Source organism: Amaranthus tricolor, chromosome 4, assembly GCF_026212465.1.
Source record: "Amaranthus tricolor cultivar Red isolate AtriRed21 chromosome 4, ASM2621246v1, whole genome shotgun sequence".
Taxonomy (NCBI): domain Eukaryota; kingdom Viridiplantae; phylum Streptophyta; class Magnoliopsida; order Caryophyllales; family Amaranthaceae; genus Amaranthus; species Amaranthus tricolor.
In genome coordinates, this window is record NC_080050.1 from 8,063,095 (window position 1) to 8,082,175 (window position 19,081).

Genomic DNA, 19,081 nt, shown 5'->3' on the forward strand with positions numbered 1-19,081 from the left:
GTACATTGTAGGCGGATCAAACCTCTTATCCACCACTTACACACTACGCCCTCTCCATACTCATACCCATCTAAAATTTTCCTATCCACCTCCAATAGGGGGTAAAATTTCATATCCATGCATGCCCACCTGAGTATGCATTCAATTCCATCCTCATCCACTATAGCCAACTAGGCATACCAAAAGTTGTTAAAATTGGAATTCTACATGGAATCCTTCAGACCTTTAGAACCGAATTCATCTCAAAAGTTTAAGTTTATTAATTGAAGTTTCATTCACTTTATTTTTAGGAAAGAAATAGAAAAACATTCAATAATTAGTTTAGATATTCATAGCGATGCAGAAATTTATTTTTTAAAAATTATGAAGATGGATCGTTAAATCGTAAGAAAAGTATTAATGAAAGATGATGCATATGAAAAATTAAAAATTAAGAATAAAGTTGTTAAATCAAATTGTTAAATCGTAGAATCGTCTTATGATTCAACCACTATAAATTTTATTTTAATTATAATCGTAAGATTCTACCTACAATTCGAATCGCTCGCTTGTTTTTCGATCGTAAAATCGTATAATTGTAAATCAGAATTGTGATTTTAATAACAATAGGTATACCCATTATGGGTATACCCGCCTTATACCCATCACACGTTCACTCCATGTTCACGTTATAAGTGATTACTTTAAGATTACAAATATCCATTTTAAGATAATAAATATAAATTGGGCCAACTCAATATACATGATCTCACCATAAAACCATCTCAAATTTGTATTGTACGGTATACTTATGATTTTTCCATATATAAAAAGTTTGTAAGAATGATACATCAGTTCATAACTGATTTGTACCATGTATGATGTAAGTATGTAAGTAAGGTTGTTGCTATTGGACACAGCTAGAAAGACACATTGGATCTCTAATAAAAACCCAATAAATAAACCAAGATTTCTCCAATAGGAATACATTTTACTACTAAAAAAGATAGCTATAGGCTGTAATGACATTTCTAAAACAAACTTTATAAACTTGATTTACTTAATTCACCATTCACATGCATTACTACATCTTTATATGATCATAATAGTTGATGACAGTAATACATTTTCACAAAAAGTAGCGAAAAAAAAAAATACTATCAATAGTAAATTCACAAAGCATGAATGTCAATTTATCATTAGATTTCTTTAAAGGGATAGTTTATTAGGAAAATTGTTTTTTTTTTTTTTTGAAATAATTTTTTAGATAATTTTTCATTATTTAATTTGATATTTTTTCCAAAAATTATATTTCCATTTACAAATTTTCTCTTTGAATTTTCTACTATTTTGCACAAGACATCTTCATTTCTTGCATGAGTCTTCCATCTGAGCTCATTAACTGCTTGTTAGTAGTTATACTTCACTATTTGCTTGTCGATTGTCGCACTTTGAATAAAATTACGTAATTATTTTTGTCAAACTGAAGCAAACAAATTGAAACAAAGAAAGTCGTTTATAAGATTTCTAAAAGTTTTGACAATCCAAATATCGGCTTGAACAAGCTAAGCTTCGCCTTGCAATAGCTTTTGTAAGCTTCATCAATTTGGTTACTTTCGTATTGAAGAGGATTGGCATTACAAAGCCAACATCAGTCTCGATGAATTTGAGCAACATGAACATGTTAATAATGTCTTGGATCTGAGTATTTTCGGATACACACTGTACACATCCATGATACAAATTTCAAATAACTAAAGTTGATCGACGACAACAATGAGAAATGGGAGGCAATTATTGGGACCAAGTTACTAGTGACTACCAAAAGAAATTGGGAGTAAACAATTAACTACATGCACACGGTAAAATTCATCTGTTATCCCCCGTACATGGAAGTCCCTAAAATTTCGTTTGTAAATTCGCTAAAACCATCACTGCAGTTTTACCTGAAAGAGCTGAAGCATACGTCCAAAATAGAACAATCATTCATTGGTAAGCAGTGATCTTCCCCGTCATAGTGAAATGCAACATGAAATGCTAGGCATCAGGGCTTGTGGACCTTGAAACCAAATACTCTTGGCACATAGCTCTTAGTTGCTTGTGTAGGCTTTGCGTTCGCATATGTCATCAGGAACAAATGAGGAAATGTAGTCCCAAAGTAAGCACCATCAATATCTTTTTAATATCAAGGATGCACAAAGACAACAACGACATTTCAAGTTCAATACACAACAATGCATGAGAAAGAAAACAATGCACAATTATTTGCTACATGCTCTGCAACAAGGATAGGTTAGAGCAGGGGATTTAAATGAGCCTGCCAGCTCGTGAGCTACTTGACCTCAACTCCGTCAAAACTTAGTCATAATTAAACTTGAGTGAGCTCAACTTGAATTAGAGCTCGGCTCAACACACAAACGAATCAAACCAAACAGAACAAAACTCAACTGATATACATCCCTAGGACTTAAGAGATAGGATAGGTATTGCATACTGCATAGTAAGTAGTAACACATTTCAAGTAATAAATTAGAAAAGATATCTAGCAAGCAAGCTACAAGGATACTGCCTGTATATTTGGATCTTGGATAATAGATGTCTTCGCATTTGGGGCAGTACATCTTCACGGTACCTGATCGTGGAATGTCTGATTGCCCGACGGGAAGGCAAGCCTGTCCGGAGCAGTAAATCCTAGGACAACGCCCAAATTCATATCTTTTGTACTTCTCTAGCTGCACAGGATAGCAAATATTACTGGTAACAGAAAAGAACTTCCTGCGTCAAGAAAAATGAAAGAAAATAGAGGAAGATAAGGACAGAGAAAAACATCTTTACCATCGCAGTCATTCCTTTACTAGTCAAGATGTATCGGACGTGAATTAGACCATAAAGCATTTCTGCTGCAGATTCAATCAACTCATTCTGTTCCTCTGTAAACATATCACCTGACATATTATGATCAAAAAAGATAAGGAGCAATCGCAGAGAGAATATTTGAGCGCAAGGCAACTTTCTCTACATCGGACACATAAGAAGGCCAAGAAGAGTATATTTGATTTTTCTTTCCTGAATGCAAGGGCTAATGGAATACAACTTTACAAGAGGGTTGTTATCAATAGACAGAAAAGTGGAATGGAGTCCCCCCCCCCCATTTTATTAACTCAATGCCATCGAGTGACTCTCACCTAAGTTCCCACCCGAGCAAGTTTTGGGGAGTTGGATGAACGGAATCTTACATTTAAAATAATGGAGAAAGTAGGAACAGGGAGATGAAAAAATACTGGTAAAAAATACGAAAGAATGTAATAGGAGATGAAAAAGAGAGGTTAAGAGGGTAAGAGGGGGTCAGAATGCTCCTAGGAAATAGATACTTAAAGAGAGACCTATAAATGGGTGCTTGGTGTATGCCGCCCAAAAGAATCACTCACAATTCAATATCCTTTGCAGACACTTACACACTGTTCACAAGGCCAAAGTCCTGTTGCAGCATAAAGTATACTGTTAGTAGTTATCACTTATCAGTGAATGAACCAAATCAGTGTCACACCAGTCCTCTGGATCGAGTAATGTTTACATTCTAAACTCCAATCCAGGCCAGGTTTTGTACCACTATTGGGTGCAACAAACTTGTTCAATTTTAAAATTCACAATTTTTGTGCAAGGTCTTTTAAAAATCCTTCTACTGTTTTTGCCACTATAAACTGTTCCACCACTATAACAATGCCAAAGCCTTAATAGTTCATCGCAAGAGATTGGAGAACAACTGCACCAAATTGGTTAAAATCTTTTTCCCTCAAAGTTATGAGCAGGCCTTCAACAACAGAACTCTTAAAACAAGTTCACTAGCATTTCAAGAAAATACAACTGGATCTAAGCTTTTTTGTTGGTTCCTAAATTCCTAGAAAAGCTTTCAATGGGGTAAATCAAAAGAGATTAACGAGTACACGGGTTTTTTTGGTTGGGAAAAAGTTTAAAAAAATGATGATGAATTCTCTTCATTCCCAAAGGTTTCTGGTCCAGAACTAGACTTAACTGGTGAAATCACTTAAATCAAAGTAATTACAAATTCTCTTCAGAAAAATCCCGTTTTAAGTCAAAACTATACCAAGTCTCACAAAACAGGTTCAAAGAAGTACAATGCTGACTAGCCAAGATCTTATTATGTAAGAGAGAGCAAGGAGCATATATGGAAACCTATTGAAGTTATTGACTTATTGTATAGGATATAACACTCCATTGCTCATGTGTGATTATACAGGTAGGAAGTAGGAATACAAACCATAGTGCGAAATCTCGAATGCTGTCATGATTGTGGCAATGGTTGCAAAACTACTTTTGCGGTCAATAGTGATGATTTAATGGTTATTACAACTACAGTTGCGGTAACCTCAAAAACCTTTACTATTCCCATGCTATTTTCATTCCTCTCTCCTGCCAATCTTTCTTCTTCCTCCCCTCATTTCATGAACATTGTTGTACGGGTAAACAATGCAGTTCATTCTTAGGCATGAAACTAGCAAAGAGCAACCGGAAGTAAAGATTTTGCAATGTAAGTTACCATTTAAAATAAAATTTTCATTCCTATTCAGGTTCCCATGGTCTAATCTTACAAAGACAACAGATTGACATTAAATTCCATCACAAAGAGTGAATATTCAGAAAAAACGAAACAATCCATTGATAAAAGCCTTTAACAGGTTTACTCCACTAATAGCTGCCAGCTAAAACATGCCATGTGGCCTGTGGGTTAAATAAGAATTTATATCTGAATCGACCATTGTTCCCTAGTCAGCTATTTCTAAGATACAAGCTGCTCAGTTTAACAAGTGATCACGTTACACAGCATATCTCAAGAAAGCAAATATCACCATATACAAAAATACCATATACAAAAATTAATAAAATTATCAAAAAAAAAACACCTATAAGGAAAAATAGACTCACCATGAGAAGACTCAACATCTAAAATGAGGTCAAGTGCATAATCATAATAAGGAACTTGGCTACTCAAACCACAAAGGTTGAAGTCATCTTGGATATAATCATCATCAACCTCACAGAAAAATTCATTTCCTCGCAAATTGCAAAACCATGAAATCCATGATGTATCCTCACCATCAGAACCGCTAACATCTGTTTCTTCACTGTCCGTTTCAGACCCTTCTAGAAAAAGAAAAGAATCATCACTCATCAGAACCAAAATTTCAAGCACATAGTCCTCAAAAATAACTATACAAACAGCAAATAACGAACTCAGATCCAATCATTGTTAATGATAAATCAGAACTACTCAACCACCACATCACAGGGAAAACAAAAATATTAGCAATTCATCTTCACAAACTTAAGTGGCAAAGGTTTGATCAAAAGGGCATATGACGATCCATGGCTGTGCAGCGGTAACTTTCAGGTGTATAGACTGTACTGCTCATCGATCACTATGCTACTATTGAATATTACTATACAACAAAACAACAATTAAAACAATGCCTGAGCTTTAATTCCAAAAGATTGGGACAGCCTACATAAACAATGTTTGTTCACATTAATTCTTCTTCTCCATTCTTTTTGCTTTTCTACCATCTTAATCTATAAGTAAAGATCTTTCATATCTTTTTCCGATCATTCCCTCCAGATCATCTTCGTTCTTACTCGCCCTCTTTTTAATTCCCCAAAGCTACAACTTTCTACTTTCCTTACTGTTTCTCTAATACCTCGTCTTTGCACATGCTCAAACCATTTCAAACGATTCTCTTTCATCTTTTCCTCAATATTTTTAACTCTTAAACCCTTATTTATATCTTTGTATCGAATTCTATCCCTGAAGATAAACCTACTTATCTATCAAAGCACTTTCATTTCTGCTATTCTCATCTTACAACTATGATCATTTCTAAAAGCCCCACATTTTGATCCATATAGTAGAGCTGACTAATGATCGTTCAATTAAACTCATCCTTTTAGCTTTAGGGTCACACCACAATCGCATAAAATAAATAGTCGCATTCCGTTTTTGTCACCCATACTTAATTCTATGGTTCAATTGTTGGATGCCCTTACTACTCTAAAATATATACCCAAAGTATTTGAATCATCCACTTGGAGTGATTTCTTTCTCTTCTAACTTTGTAGTGGCTCTCATTGTCTCATTTGTGCTAAACTAACTATGATGTACTATAATAAAAAAAATGAACTAAAAATAAAGAGCTTCAGGATATTTTGGAACTTGCACCTTCTTTCACTTTTTGTGTTACAATCAAAACCCCCTATTGAAGACATTGTATGAAATAATTTTTGAATGAAAAAACATTAAGGCAGCCAAACGAGCTCTATTGGTGAGCAAGCAACAATCAGACATACTTACATTTAAGAGCATGAGGTGCTTCAAAACCCATAGAAAACATTATATTAAAAAGTATAAAAGGCCAAATATCACAAAAGAAGAGAAATAAAGAAATAAAGAAAAATACACAAGAGAAGAAAAAATATACTTGACGGTTCAAATGGGCTTCTTCTGAAATCAAGAGCATAGGGCGCTCTGATGCACTTGACATAGGCACTCTGATCCACTGGTCTTATGTGCTATAAGCATGAGATTGCCTTAACAATTCGTCTCAGCTAACCCTCTCAAGGTGTTCAATCCATTAAACGCCCATGGCGCATGCCTAGGCGAGCTTTTCAAAACTAAATAAACATGTTGACACACTTTCCAAAATTCTTTCTCTTTGAGTGCAGCACAAACACACACACTTTAACTATTTGCTCTCACTCACTCACTCACTCACCTTTATTTGGGTTAACTTTCTTTTATCCTGACCACAAAGCAAACCTCCATTTTGCATTACTATCTTCTTTCTCTTCCTCCACGGGCCTTCTTCCAAATGACATGATGATGATCCTTAAATTCTTAAAATTTGACTTTCAATATTTCTTATAAAATCTAGTAACTTCCCACATGATTCTAGTACAAGTAGATTCAATTTTCATAGAGATAACCTAAAAATAGAAAAATATCCAATTAATATGTGATGAATGTAAAATGACCATGGATTACATCAAATTCATATGTGGAACTTTAAACATAAACAAACACAACATCACAAATGTTGACCAGCTTTTCAGAAGTTCGAGGCAATATTTCACCTTTTCCCTAGTTTAAGGTGGGACATTCAATGGTCGAAGTGGGAAACATCCAATGGCTCGTTTTAGAACCTAGTCGTGTATCAATTATGGGATGATAAAAGGAGAAATAACATGAAAACATTTCTTGGGGTGAGGAAACAATTAGAGAGCTTCCATAGTAGAAGGATTGCCATAAGAATGAGAACAAAATTCTTATCGGGATGATTTTTGAAATTGAGGTAAGGAATTATAGTTCTATGGTTTTATATTATGATGCCTATAAATCATGTGCATATATGTGAAGTTGTGAAGTTGTTGATGGTGTTTGCAATCAAGGACTAAGCAAGAACAACCTCTTTATCATTACAAGTTAAGGTTGAGTGCAGCTGACCGCAAAACCCCACTAAGACGGCGAAAACAACCTATTCAAACCTTAAGATTTGGTTTGGGTACATTTCAGAAAGAAATATTTTCTTCTAAGGTTTCACTTAGATTAAGAGTAAATAAGGGGGTAAAAAAAACTCAAACTAATACAACAAAGGTGATAAGAGATGCAAATGAAGTAATTGAAATAATTGTAAAAGAGGTAGAATGTGAGTAAATTAAAAAAAATAAACAAAAAAAGGAGGATGATTTCCCTCATTTAGAGGAAAAGAGTTCCCCCACCCTCCCCTAGGATAAATTTATACCCCCAAAATGCGGAAACTAATAGCTATTTTCTCCATTTTCCGTTACTTTCTAAGCAATTCTTTCACCTCTCTAACAATCAAATTCCTTTAACTGTCTAACTAACTTTGTTTTCCTACTTTGATTTTTATTTACCCCCTTAAATATTTACGCTTAATTCAAGCGAACCCTGAAACGAGAACAAGTTGATGCGTCGTGTTGGTGATGATCCCTCTCTAGTTCTTGAAGTCTATAGTGATAGTGCTTACAAGACAGATTTACAAGATGATTTTGGCGGAGTAAGTGCAACATTCAATGCTGTTGATCTTTTTCCATATCATGATGACGAGAATTTGTGGGAAAGTATTTTCAAGAAGGGTCAAACAATGCAGATATGAAGACAATAAGGATAGACATACCCGTCACTTTGATACTTGATATTATGGGCTTCAGTTTGTTTGCATTAAGCAAGGACTTGCTACTTAAGTTACTTGTCATGATTATTAGCTATGTACTTGCTTAGATATTAGTTCAAATTTTATTTTATTATTTTAATGTCATTAGGCTTCATGGTTTTGCCCACATCCTAAAGGTGATGAATTTTACATAAGGCAGGATTGAGTCCATAAAAGTTAAACTCATACGTTAAAATTTAGTTTAGGCATGCGGGTTAGTTTTTTTAAGGTGTTCAAGACTTAGGCCAAGTCCTCTTTATTTCTTAGGCCTTAAACTTTCTTATTTCTCCACCCATTTTGAGAGGTAGAAAATTATTAACAAAAATTTCAGCAAGATCAAGAGTGATTGAATTGTTATCGTGAACTAAAGAGAGGGTTCAGAAGTTCTTGATATTTGATACATCCCCTTTTATTTATTTTGGTTGTTCAAGAAATACGAGCGTTGTTCACACATATTCTCATATTATTTAGGTCGATCTCTTGAATTTAATCTATTTGAAATAACAAGCATCATCTACTAAGTAGATCAAAGAGGTTTATCACCGAAGAAAGAGTCATCGTAGTTGTTTTGCACATTTTCATGGAGTTTTAAATTTTTAATGATTCAGTGATGAGAAACAATTTTTTCCAATGACTCAGGGTGTCAACAATTCAAGTGGAATGCAAATCTCGATGTGTACAACATAATGCACCATTTCCTTATATGCTATCTCTAAAAAGCATCATGCTAATGTCCATAGAAATAATCTACAAGCTCTGTGTTTCTCTTTGCCTTCACAAACTTCTATTACCATTTGAAAGGTGGTATCATGAAGGAAAACACAACTTGGAACTTTCCTTGCAAAATGACATAAATTCATTTTCATTGTCACCATTTATAACTCACAATTTGGAACCAAACTGGCCACAAATACTACTCCAAGATCATTACAAATAAATATTCCATATTCTCAACCACCGATTGAGCTACTACCAAGCTTAGCTTATAAGTGTGAGGAACACTAAGGCACAATGGGGTCGATGTTGTGCGCCTTACAGCACTTTGGGGAAACAAACATGTTTCAGAAACTTCAAAACTTTCGTCGACCCTTTGCACATCCTATGTTGCGTCTAATGCCTCTTGTGCACCTTTTGGATTGCACCTCACCGAAACTTAAAAAGTCTTTTTATTCTCGCGTTGCCCTTGGGTTCTCTTTTTAAAACAAAGACATCAACGCATCTAACAAATATAATGCAAACATGATAAAGATAGGGACTACCTATTCAATCCAAAACACCCTACGACTATGAGTATTCTTCACTTCAGGATAATGCACGATAGAATTATTAAAGGTCAAATTAAGCAAAATAACAAGGAGTTGAAAATTTGAGATTGTTTCCAAGAAAATAGATGCTAATAGATCTTATTACAAAGGATAAGATGGTGGTTATGTTATGAAAGTGGGAGAAATTGGAAATAAAACCCTCATTAGGGCCCTTGGAGGTAATAATTACCCTAAATTAGGTGAGTGGATGAGTAACTACTTCCCTGAAAATAAGGATACACACTAGAGCCCCTTATTATCATTTCATTTCCTCTTTTATCACCAACTCAACGCCTTAAATACCCCCTCTATTTAGTTTCATTTGGATAAATCAGTCTTTCATATAGTGTTTGGATAAATAAATAGGAAGAAATTGAAGGGAAGGGAAAGTGAAAAGTTTTCCTTCTTGATTCTAAAGTAAAAACTATCCCTTCAAACCTTACATCCTACAACTATGCATTCAGTTATTTTTTTGGATTCAAGTCAGATACGGTAAGGTTTTGGGTTTACTGAATTTCGATTGATATCGGTTCAGGTTGAAATCAGTTGCGGTTGGAGCACTGCGGGTTGGTACTTGTCAGTTAGAGTCAATTTTTGGTTCGTCTGAAGATTAAGCAGGTCATATTAACCTTCGAATCCACATTCATTATTAAGCTCAGGTTGGCTATCAGGCTATGTCGAATTCGGTTGAAAATGAACTAGATTTGTTATTTACTCATTTGGACCCAAAACAGTAGCCTTCATTTTATGAGATTGGGATCTGCTACATGAACTAATATATCAGTTCTAATGGTCATCCACATGGATTCTTCTTCTCCGTTCATTCTGATTTTCTACCATTTCAATTTACAAGTCTTAAATCTCCTGAGCTCCAACTTCCTATCTTCCTTACCGGTTCGCTAATACCCGTCTTTGCACATGCTCATACCATTTAAATGATTTTCTTTCGTCTTGTCCTCAATACTTGCAACTCCTGAGCTGTTTTTTATATCTTTGTTTTAAATTTTATCCCTCGAGATATGCCTACTCATCCATCAAAACATTTGTATTTCTACGACCCCCATCTTTCGACAAAGATCCTTTCTAACAAAGCCTAAACTTCATATTCATATAGTAACGCTGGTCTAATGAACATTCGATAAAACTTGTCAAATAACTTTAAGGGCACACCTCGATCACATAATATTTCAGTAGTCGCTCTTCATTTTTGCCCCACACACTTAATTCTATGAGTCACATTTTGTTAGATGTCCCCACTACTTTGAAATATGAACTTAAGGTATTTGAAACTGTCATGGGCTGACATAGCCATAACGAAATTACTAAGACAAAATAGAAATTGTATATGAATTATCAAATGAGTTGTAAAATGTAAATGTAGAACGAAGGACTGAATATAAACAAAGAACAATTACAAAAGATAGAACACAAGCTTTTGAGAGGCTTGTTCTCTCCAATAGAGTATTAAACTCCACTTAAAACTATTATCCAATGAATGAATCTCCAACCCCTTCCTCTTCCCCTCAATTTGTACTAATTATCTCTAAATTTTATTCCCCCAACTTTAATCTCTAATTATAATTCAATACTTAATTCCTATAATACCCTTCCCAGCCCTTCATGAAAGAAACATCCACTTAGAGCAATTTCTTTCTTTTCTAACTTTATAATGTCTCTCGTTATCTCGTTTGTGCTAAAGTTACAATCCAGGTACTTTGTCTTGCTCAGACTTGATTTGAAATTTCGTGACTCAAACTCTCATCTTCATCATTCTAACTTAGCATTTATTCTCTCCCTGGTTTCATCTACCAAAGCAATAATGAACATGCACCAAGACATGTTTCTTTGTATCATCGAGGTATATCATCTAGGACAGCTACAAAAAGAAAAGGGCTTGGGTTCAAGTCTTAATGAAGGTCAATAGTGATTGAACATCCTCTATTGCCCCTCCACATATCCTAGCATTGGTCTACTTCTCGATCCGTATTTTTTGGGAATACTCTTCCTTGTCATTGACCACCAGATTGCTTCTTTATGTACCTTATCATATGCTTTTTTAAGTCAATACAAACCATGTGCAAGTCTCTTTTTCTAACATTATAGTACTCTATCATTTATCTCATAAGATGAAGAGCTTCCATCGTAGATCATCAGTCATAAATTCATATTAGTTCTCTAATATGGAGGTACATCTCCTCATATGTATCTCTAAGACTTTTTTCCATAACTTCATATTATGGTTCATGAATTTTATTCCTCGATAGTTAGAGCAATTTCAAACATTTCCTTAGTTCTTATAAATGGGCATTAGAGTACTTTTCTCTAGTCATTAGGCCTGTTATTTGTGATCCAAATCTTGTTGGATAGATTAGTTAACCAAGTTACTCAAATCGTCCCTAGGCATCTCCATACCTCACTAGGTAGGACATATGGCACAACCACTTTCTTTAGCTTCATTTTCCTAACGCCCCATCCACATCTGATTTTTGTATGCTTCATTTTCCTTTTAACTAAACTATACTCAATATAGTTTAACCAAACTAATTTAATTAGCTAAGTAAAGTAGAACTGGTTAAATCATGCTTATTTTCGCTAAACTAAACATAATTTAGTTGGATCGAACTTATTTAAGTTAAACTAAACTTGATTTAGTTGAATCAAGCTAATTAGCTAAACTAAAGTTGAAAAAGTTAGTAACACTTTCCATTTCTTAGTTTCTCCACATAACATTATTAACGGGTTCAAGTTCTATTCAAGTCGGTTGTTCAATGTGTTTGACTTACTCTAGGTCACTCAATACACGAGCCAATTTTAATTCAGTTTTAGTTTTGTTATGAGTTTGAACGTCGCTATTACTCGGATATGTCAGCCTATTACTCGGATATGTCAGCCTAACTCAAGTTCAGTTAAATAGTTTTGGGTATGATTCGAGTTCAGATTGTTATAACTTGGGTTCACCCCAGTTTAAGTTATCCAAACATCGAACACATTTCGATTCAGATATCAACACTTTAGGGTCACTATTCGGTTCAATTGAGCATCATGCCGGTTCGGGTAACTCAACTTGAGTTATATTTTTAATTTATTTTCGAATTACAAGTCGTGTTGTGGATTGAAATTCGGGTCGGGCACATTTTGCAAAGTCTTCTTTTTCCTCTCTTTCTTTTCTATAAATATGGAGAAAAAGAACTTTATATTTACCTCCCCATCCTTTCCATTGTAATCCAAGCAAACTATTATTTCTGCTAATGCATTAACCTCAATCCAAGTATACATACATGTGAGCAAAAAGCTCGAGCCCCATACCACCTTCATCAACTACAAAATAAAGTACACAATGTCAACTTGTCACTTAATTAAAAAAGCTTCTAGTACGAAACACTATGCAAAATCTCAACTTGCAAACCCACTATGTAAGGTCATCATCACATACAAACACCTAAAAATTGACCTCATTTTCAATTTCACGCCTTTGACCCTATCCTAACTTACATAAAATCAGATCCCACAATTCCATAAGCCAACGTGTATAACCAATCTTCAGTATTATTATTGTGACATAATGATTAACTATCTTCAAATATTGCAAAACCATTCTCAATCTCACATTAAATCACCAAATACTTTAAAGCAAATGAATTGGCTTCAATATCTGCCAATGAGATTAATATTCAGATGCCCTAAAACATTTTACAACATGCTAAAGATGCGAGCAAATAAAAAGAAATTGCATGGTAGACAAGCTAACATCAAGAAATATTCATGGTTCCAACGGTTGGTTTAAGAAAAAAAATGAAAAAACCAAAATAAAATTAAAGTTGAGTCGAGTATGGGTATGAATTTAGTGAGTAGTAGATGGTTATGGATAAGAAAAGTCCTATATACCATGGGTAGTGAGTAGGTGGCGGGTATGAGGTCTTACCCGCCCCATATTTAAAAATTACAATGTACCACTTTATATCAATTTAGTATATTTTTATTAAAAACTATTGCCAAAAAATCAAGAATATTAATTTAGTTTATTACATTTTATTCTTTAAATAAAATTAGATGTACAATTAAATTATAAAGAATTTCAATTTTGTAAAGCATACAATGCAGAGTCACAAACTACGGATGAATGTAAGTTTGGTATACCAAGTTGTCCATGGTAAAAAGGGATGGATTTAAATGCATACCTAGGTAGGCAGACGTATGTATGAAAAATATACCCACTACGGGTGATGGGTAGATGATGGATGCAAAAATTTTAGGCGGTTATTTACTCGCCTACCAATTTTGTCATCCCTACTCACAACCAAGCACGTTGTAAATACTTCCTCAAGACTATTACACGACAAAATCCCTCATTCTCAACCACCGATGGAAACTACTAGCGGCAAGCGTAATTTAAAAGCACGGGTGCAGTTTGATGCAATTAGCCGCAAACATATGTAGATGAAGAGAAAGGAGTAAAAGAGAGAAGGGTAACTAGATTTCCTTTTAGTTTCTCATAAATGACAAGCATTCATCACTCTAAACCCTCCAATCCCCTTCACTCCACTTCCCTTTTCTCTTCTTTTGCTATCCATATGGAGAAAAACATTGGTTTATTTCTCTCCCGATCTACCCTTCCTTTCCCCCTTAATTCAAAAAGGTATTATTACTGCTAATGCATTGACCTCAATCCAAGCATACCTTAGGCATGATCAAATATCTCGAGTCCAACACCAACCTCATCACCTACAAGTTAAATTACACAATATCCTCTTGTTACTCAATTAAAAAAGCTTCATGTACCAAATATTATGCAAACCCATTATGTAAGGTCTTCAATCTTCATAATCATACAAACGCCTAAAAACAGGAGTGGATCCGGAAATTTTACGTGATGTTTATAATTTAAATAAAAAATTATCTTCAACAACGTTTCCACGCCGACTTTGTCATTAGTTGATAAATTTTGAAACAAATCACGTTCAATCATTAATCACAATTGCACTATCAAACTAATTATATATACTGAATAAGCAATGTTAATAATACAAACAAAAATAAAGAAACACCATTCAAATAACGAAACAGATTAACACTCATGCAGCAAAAGAAAAAATTTAATAGTTAAAAAAAAAAAAAAAAGAGGAATTACGAACCATCCAAGCGATTTTTAGAACTGTTTAAACCAGAATAATCAGCCGGCGTTTTTCTGGCGGAAGTAGACGGAACAGAAACCCTAGAATCTTTCTCTTTAGGGTTAGTCGGAAATCCTCTAGAAGCTGAAGGAGAAGTTCGTTCAAGATGCTTATCTAAAACATCATGAATTCGTTTTCTATCAAAAATTCCAGCTTTTGACGACCCCCCTTCGAGAGAATTTCTTTCTCTATGCATAATTATTCGTCCCCAAAACTCCAAAATTGGGAATAGGAAGTAAGAGGTAGAGAAAGAGGATGAAAAGTTTAGGAGATGACGATTGGAATTAATCAAAAGTAGGGCATTTTATGCGAAGAAGAATAAGAAGAGATGAAATGAGAATTGGGGATAGAAAATTTGGGGAAAATATGATGATGAATTGATGATGAAGAAGGTGACGATGGTGATGAGAGAGCAAGCTATTTCGCCTCTTTACCCGTTAGTGTTTTCCATTCTCCTCTATTTTCCTTTCATTTCAATTTCAAATCGAGTTTAGAGTACTACTAGTAAAGAGAGTACTATGCTTCAATTATGTTTGTTTTTGGGTTTTGGTTTACTCACACTATTCACTATACTCTCTACTCTAAGCTACTGACGGATAAAATTTTACGAGTTTTTGCACTTTATTTAGTCAGCGTCATAATGTACGACATTTGGTCATGCTGCACAATAGACATCGCGCTACACGACATATGGTTGTGCTATATGGTTTACATCATTGTTTGCATTTTGTTTTCTAAACACTTTGGACTAATGGATATAGTTCCATGTCCTACTATAATTATAGTACATAGGATATGTGCTAACTGACTCTAAATTTCAACATCATCTAGTTTATGATAAAATATATAGGTTATCCTATTAAGAACAATAATATATATATATATATATATATATATATATATATATATATATATAATATATATATATATATATATATATATATATATATATATATATATATATATATTATCAAAAGAGTTTCGAGTAATTGTATTTTTCAGAAACAGAATAACATAATAATTTGTTGTATGTGAATATATAACATCTGTGTATCGGTTTTGCATTGTTCATTTTTATCAATTGTTACGAAAATTATCTAAATCACAATACTCATAGATTTTATTTGGATCTTGTGGGCCAATAGTATATAAAAAAAATGTCAACTTAATTACCTCGTACAAACAGTACAAAAAGTATATAATTTTATTTTGTATGTTTAATTTAACATTAAATTCAATAGACTAGGACAATAAGTTTAGATAAGAGCTAATAATTTAAATAAGGTATGATAAGGTGACCTATATTACATATTGATGCCACTTATTCAGGGAAAATAAGTTCAAAGGAGGACTAATAAATTTCATTAAGTGTAGAGTAGCGAGACACAATTTAAATATAATCTTCGTTAGAGTTTATTTAGCTTGTTTGAAAACAATCGAGCTAAACGAAAGCAACCGACATGAACTAAAATGAATGAAATTGAATTAACATGTACCAAGGTAAAATTAAACATTATTTTGATGCATCATAGTAAAGGAGCAAATAAAAGTTGACTTGTGTAAATTACATCTCTCTGAGAATTTGTAATTGGAGGCGTCTTATTCGTGTTTTAGACTACTAATTCTCTTTCGCTTACCTATTGGTGTTTTTGTTCTCTGGCTTTTACATGTTTTTTTTCTTCTTATTTATCTTTATTTTATGTTTTTATTTTATGTTAAGGTTCACACTTGTATGATAAGATGTAGGCTTGCAGAGTTAGCTTCAACTTCACTCAGTTTTATTGTTGTAGGAACTTCTCTTGATCTTTCTCGAGTTTAGAGACTCTTTGGTAGTGCTCTCTTTTATGGATATGAGTTATCGCATTTTTTCTCTCCCCAAACTCTGTCCATAATTTTTATATATGCGAGATATATTTATTCTAACTCCATAAATTTTGTGAAACCTAACTTCAAGCAGATTTAGCATAATCTTATTTTTTTGTTTAGGCAACTTGCAAAAACACTCTTTCTTGTTGTTGGTGCTCTCTAACACACAAAATTTTTCGTGATATACTCTAATTTTTAAGTTTAATTTTGTTTTTTGACATTTATCTAGTATAGTCTTGTTGAGTGTCTATGTGAGTACTTGAAATATTGTGTTTTTACTTACTATATTTTCATGGGTATATCCTCTATTTTTGTAGTTGTGCACCAAATTCTAGTTAATTTTCACTCTATTCCAATGAATTATTTTAATCCAATTTATTGTGAATAATTATATGCGTGAAATATGCTATTTTGTCAACTTTATCTAAATTTATAAAAACAAACACTCTAACTTTAGCAATATAGTGAATAGGAGTCGAATCGAAAGAAAGCGTTATAATTAATTCCTATTTTTATCGAATGTCTACTAGAGAATAAAACTAAATTAAGAAATAAGTAAAGAAGTGTTGTCACAAAATTGCAATTTAAGAATAATAAAATAGACAAATACGTATTTCCACTATTAATTCTTAAGTCAAATGTAGTTTAAGTTGGTAGGTTTGATAAACTTAATAATTATTATGTTCAATGAAAAATTAATCTTATCTTTTAGCATATATCGATCCAACCATTAAGAAATGAATTTTATACAAGAGTTTTTATCTAATTTCCTAGCCCAAAAAATCTACAACACTGCACATATAATTAAGGAAAAGTTACTGTGAATAGTATAAGTTTTTGTTAATTTCTACACAATAATACCAAACTTTTGATTATTCATGAATTATACCAACTTAGAATGGTTTTTTCCTAGAATAATACCAACCTTAGTTTATTAACTAATTTATCAATTTTTTTGTCATATAATCTCTTATAATTTTATTTTTAACATATTAAGGATATTCTAGAGAAACACCCCTAAATTAGTATTACTCATAATTAATCAAAAATTAGTATTATTGTAGAAAAATAGACAAAAATTGCATTATTCCTAGTAATAGTTCCTATAATTAATCATTTAAAAAGACATGATAAACATAGACATGATACTATACATGTATAAAATAACTAAAAATATTAAATGAACAAGAAATGAAAGACAATAATAAAGAAAGAAATAAACTTACTTGAAAATAAATGATTTACCAGAAAAATGAAATTGAATGAGAAGATAAAAAATTAGCCTAATTAACCACTTGGACAGGGGAGAGAAGAGGGATTTATCAATTTGGAGAGCTTTTATTAATGGAGTTCGTCATTTGTAAGTGCAACATTGAAATTTAGGGTAAACAAAAAAAGGAATTGAATGGAAAAAAAAATTTCAAATTGATGAAGATGGGTTAAATGTTACGGGGTGAACTTAAATGACAAAAAAAAAAAAAAAAATTAACTCAATGTTTTGATCTACTGCAACAATGGAGAAGGAAAAGAGAATGAGTTAAGGTAAGAGATGGGTTAAGGGGAAGATGAAAAGTCAATGGTGAAAAATATGGTCAACCGGTTATATTGTACAGAATCGGTTATTTGGCTTCCATAGTGGTCAAAAAGCTACTTTGAAGGCTGAAATTCGCAAGAAAAAATATCAATGTTGTAATTTGCAAAAGCATTGAATATTAAGACTGTAATTTATAAAAGTATTAAAAATTAAGGTTATAATTCATAATTAATTCATGACTTAAAACGTCAAATATATAGAAAAATCAATTGAAATTTAAGATGATTTATGACATATATTTAAGTTGAATTAGATGAAATTTGTTAGTTGGCAGTTCTGACACAACAAAAATATTTTATCAGGTAGTTTCTTTTTAAAATAATTAAACAATAATTCTTACTTGAGACCGTCTTTTCTAAAAACGGTTCTCAAAAGCCTAGCCCATTAAGTTAATTTTTTTTAAAAATTGACGCACGCGTGTAAATGTAATGTGAAAAGTCACATAATATATTTGGGGTTATAATAACATTTATTTGGGGTTATAACATAATATATTTGGTGTTATACCAGCATATATTTGAGGTTTATAACATAATTTATTTTGGATTATAACATAATATATTTGAAGTTATAACAATATATATATATTTGAGGTTATAACATAATATATATGGGGTTATAACAACATATATTTGTAGTTATAACTTAATATATTTGAGGTTATAACATAATATATTTAGAGTTGTAACAATGTATATTTGAAGTAATAATATAATATATATATATATATATATATATATATATATATATATATATATATATATATATATATATATATGTATATGTATATATATATATATGTGTGTGTGTGTGTATGGAGTTATAACAACATTTATTTGAGATTATAACATAATATATTTGGTGTTACAAAAATAGTGTACCCTCAAACACAGACTATTATATACCGAACTATATAATATGTTA

General features: G+C 32.6%; 1 protein-coding gene across 4 annotated transcripts; it reads right to left on the minus strand.

Annotated features, from left to right (window-relative positions):
* Positions 1–1,306: 1,306 nt before the first annotated feature.
* On the minus strand, positions 1,307–15,215 carry LOC130810334 (putative casein kinase II subunit beta-4). Of its 4 annotated transcripts, none has more exons than XM_057676349.1 (5): positions 14,659–15,203; positions 4,924–5,139; positions 2,815–2,909; positions 2,546–2,711; positions 1,307–2,154 (listed from the first exon to the last, which is right to left on the minus strand). In XM_057676349.1, exons 1-5 carry the CDS (start codon positions 14,891–14,893, stop codon positions 2,024–2,026), a joined length of 843 nt encoding a protein of 280 aa, XP_057532332.1. In that variant the 5' UTR covers positions 14,894–15,203; the 3' UTR covers positions 1,307–2,023. The 4 variants fall into 4 exon arrangements, with proteins under 4 accessions (XP_057532332.1, XP_057532330.1, XP_057532331.1 ...); XM_057676347.1 differs by having other exon boundaries at positions 1,311–2,154; positions 2,815–2,924; positions 14,659–15,202; XM_057676348.1 differs by having other exon boundaries at positions 1,312–2,154; positions 4,924–5,142; positions 14,659–15,215.
* Positions 15,216–19,081: the final 3,866 nt, after the last annotated feature.

What these genes read in the sequence shown, in the direction of transcription:
- LOC130810334 (XM_057676350.1), bottom strand. Translation starts at nt 14,893, where the DNA reads ATGCATAGAGAAAGAAATTCTCTCGAAGGGGGGTCGTCAAAAGCTGGA. An exon ending in AGATGTTGAGTCTTCTCATG is followed by an intron (nt 2,925 to 4,923) that starts GTGAGTCTATTT and finishes ATAATATGTCAG; the next exon opens with GTGATATGTTTACAGAGGAA. An exon ending in AAGATCCAAATATACAGGCA is followed by an intron (nt 2,155 to 2,545) that starts GTATCCTTGTAG and finishes GATATTAAAAAG; the next exon opens with ATATTGATGGTGCTTACTTT.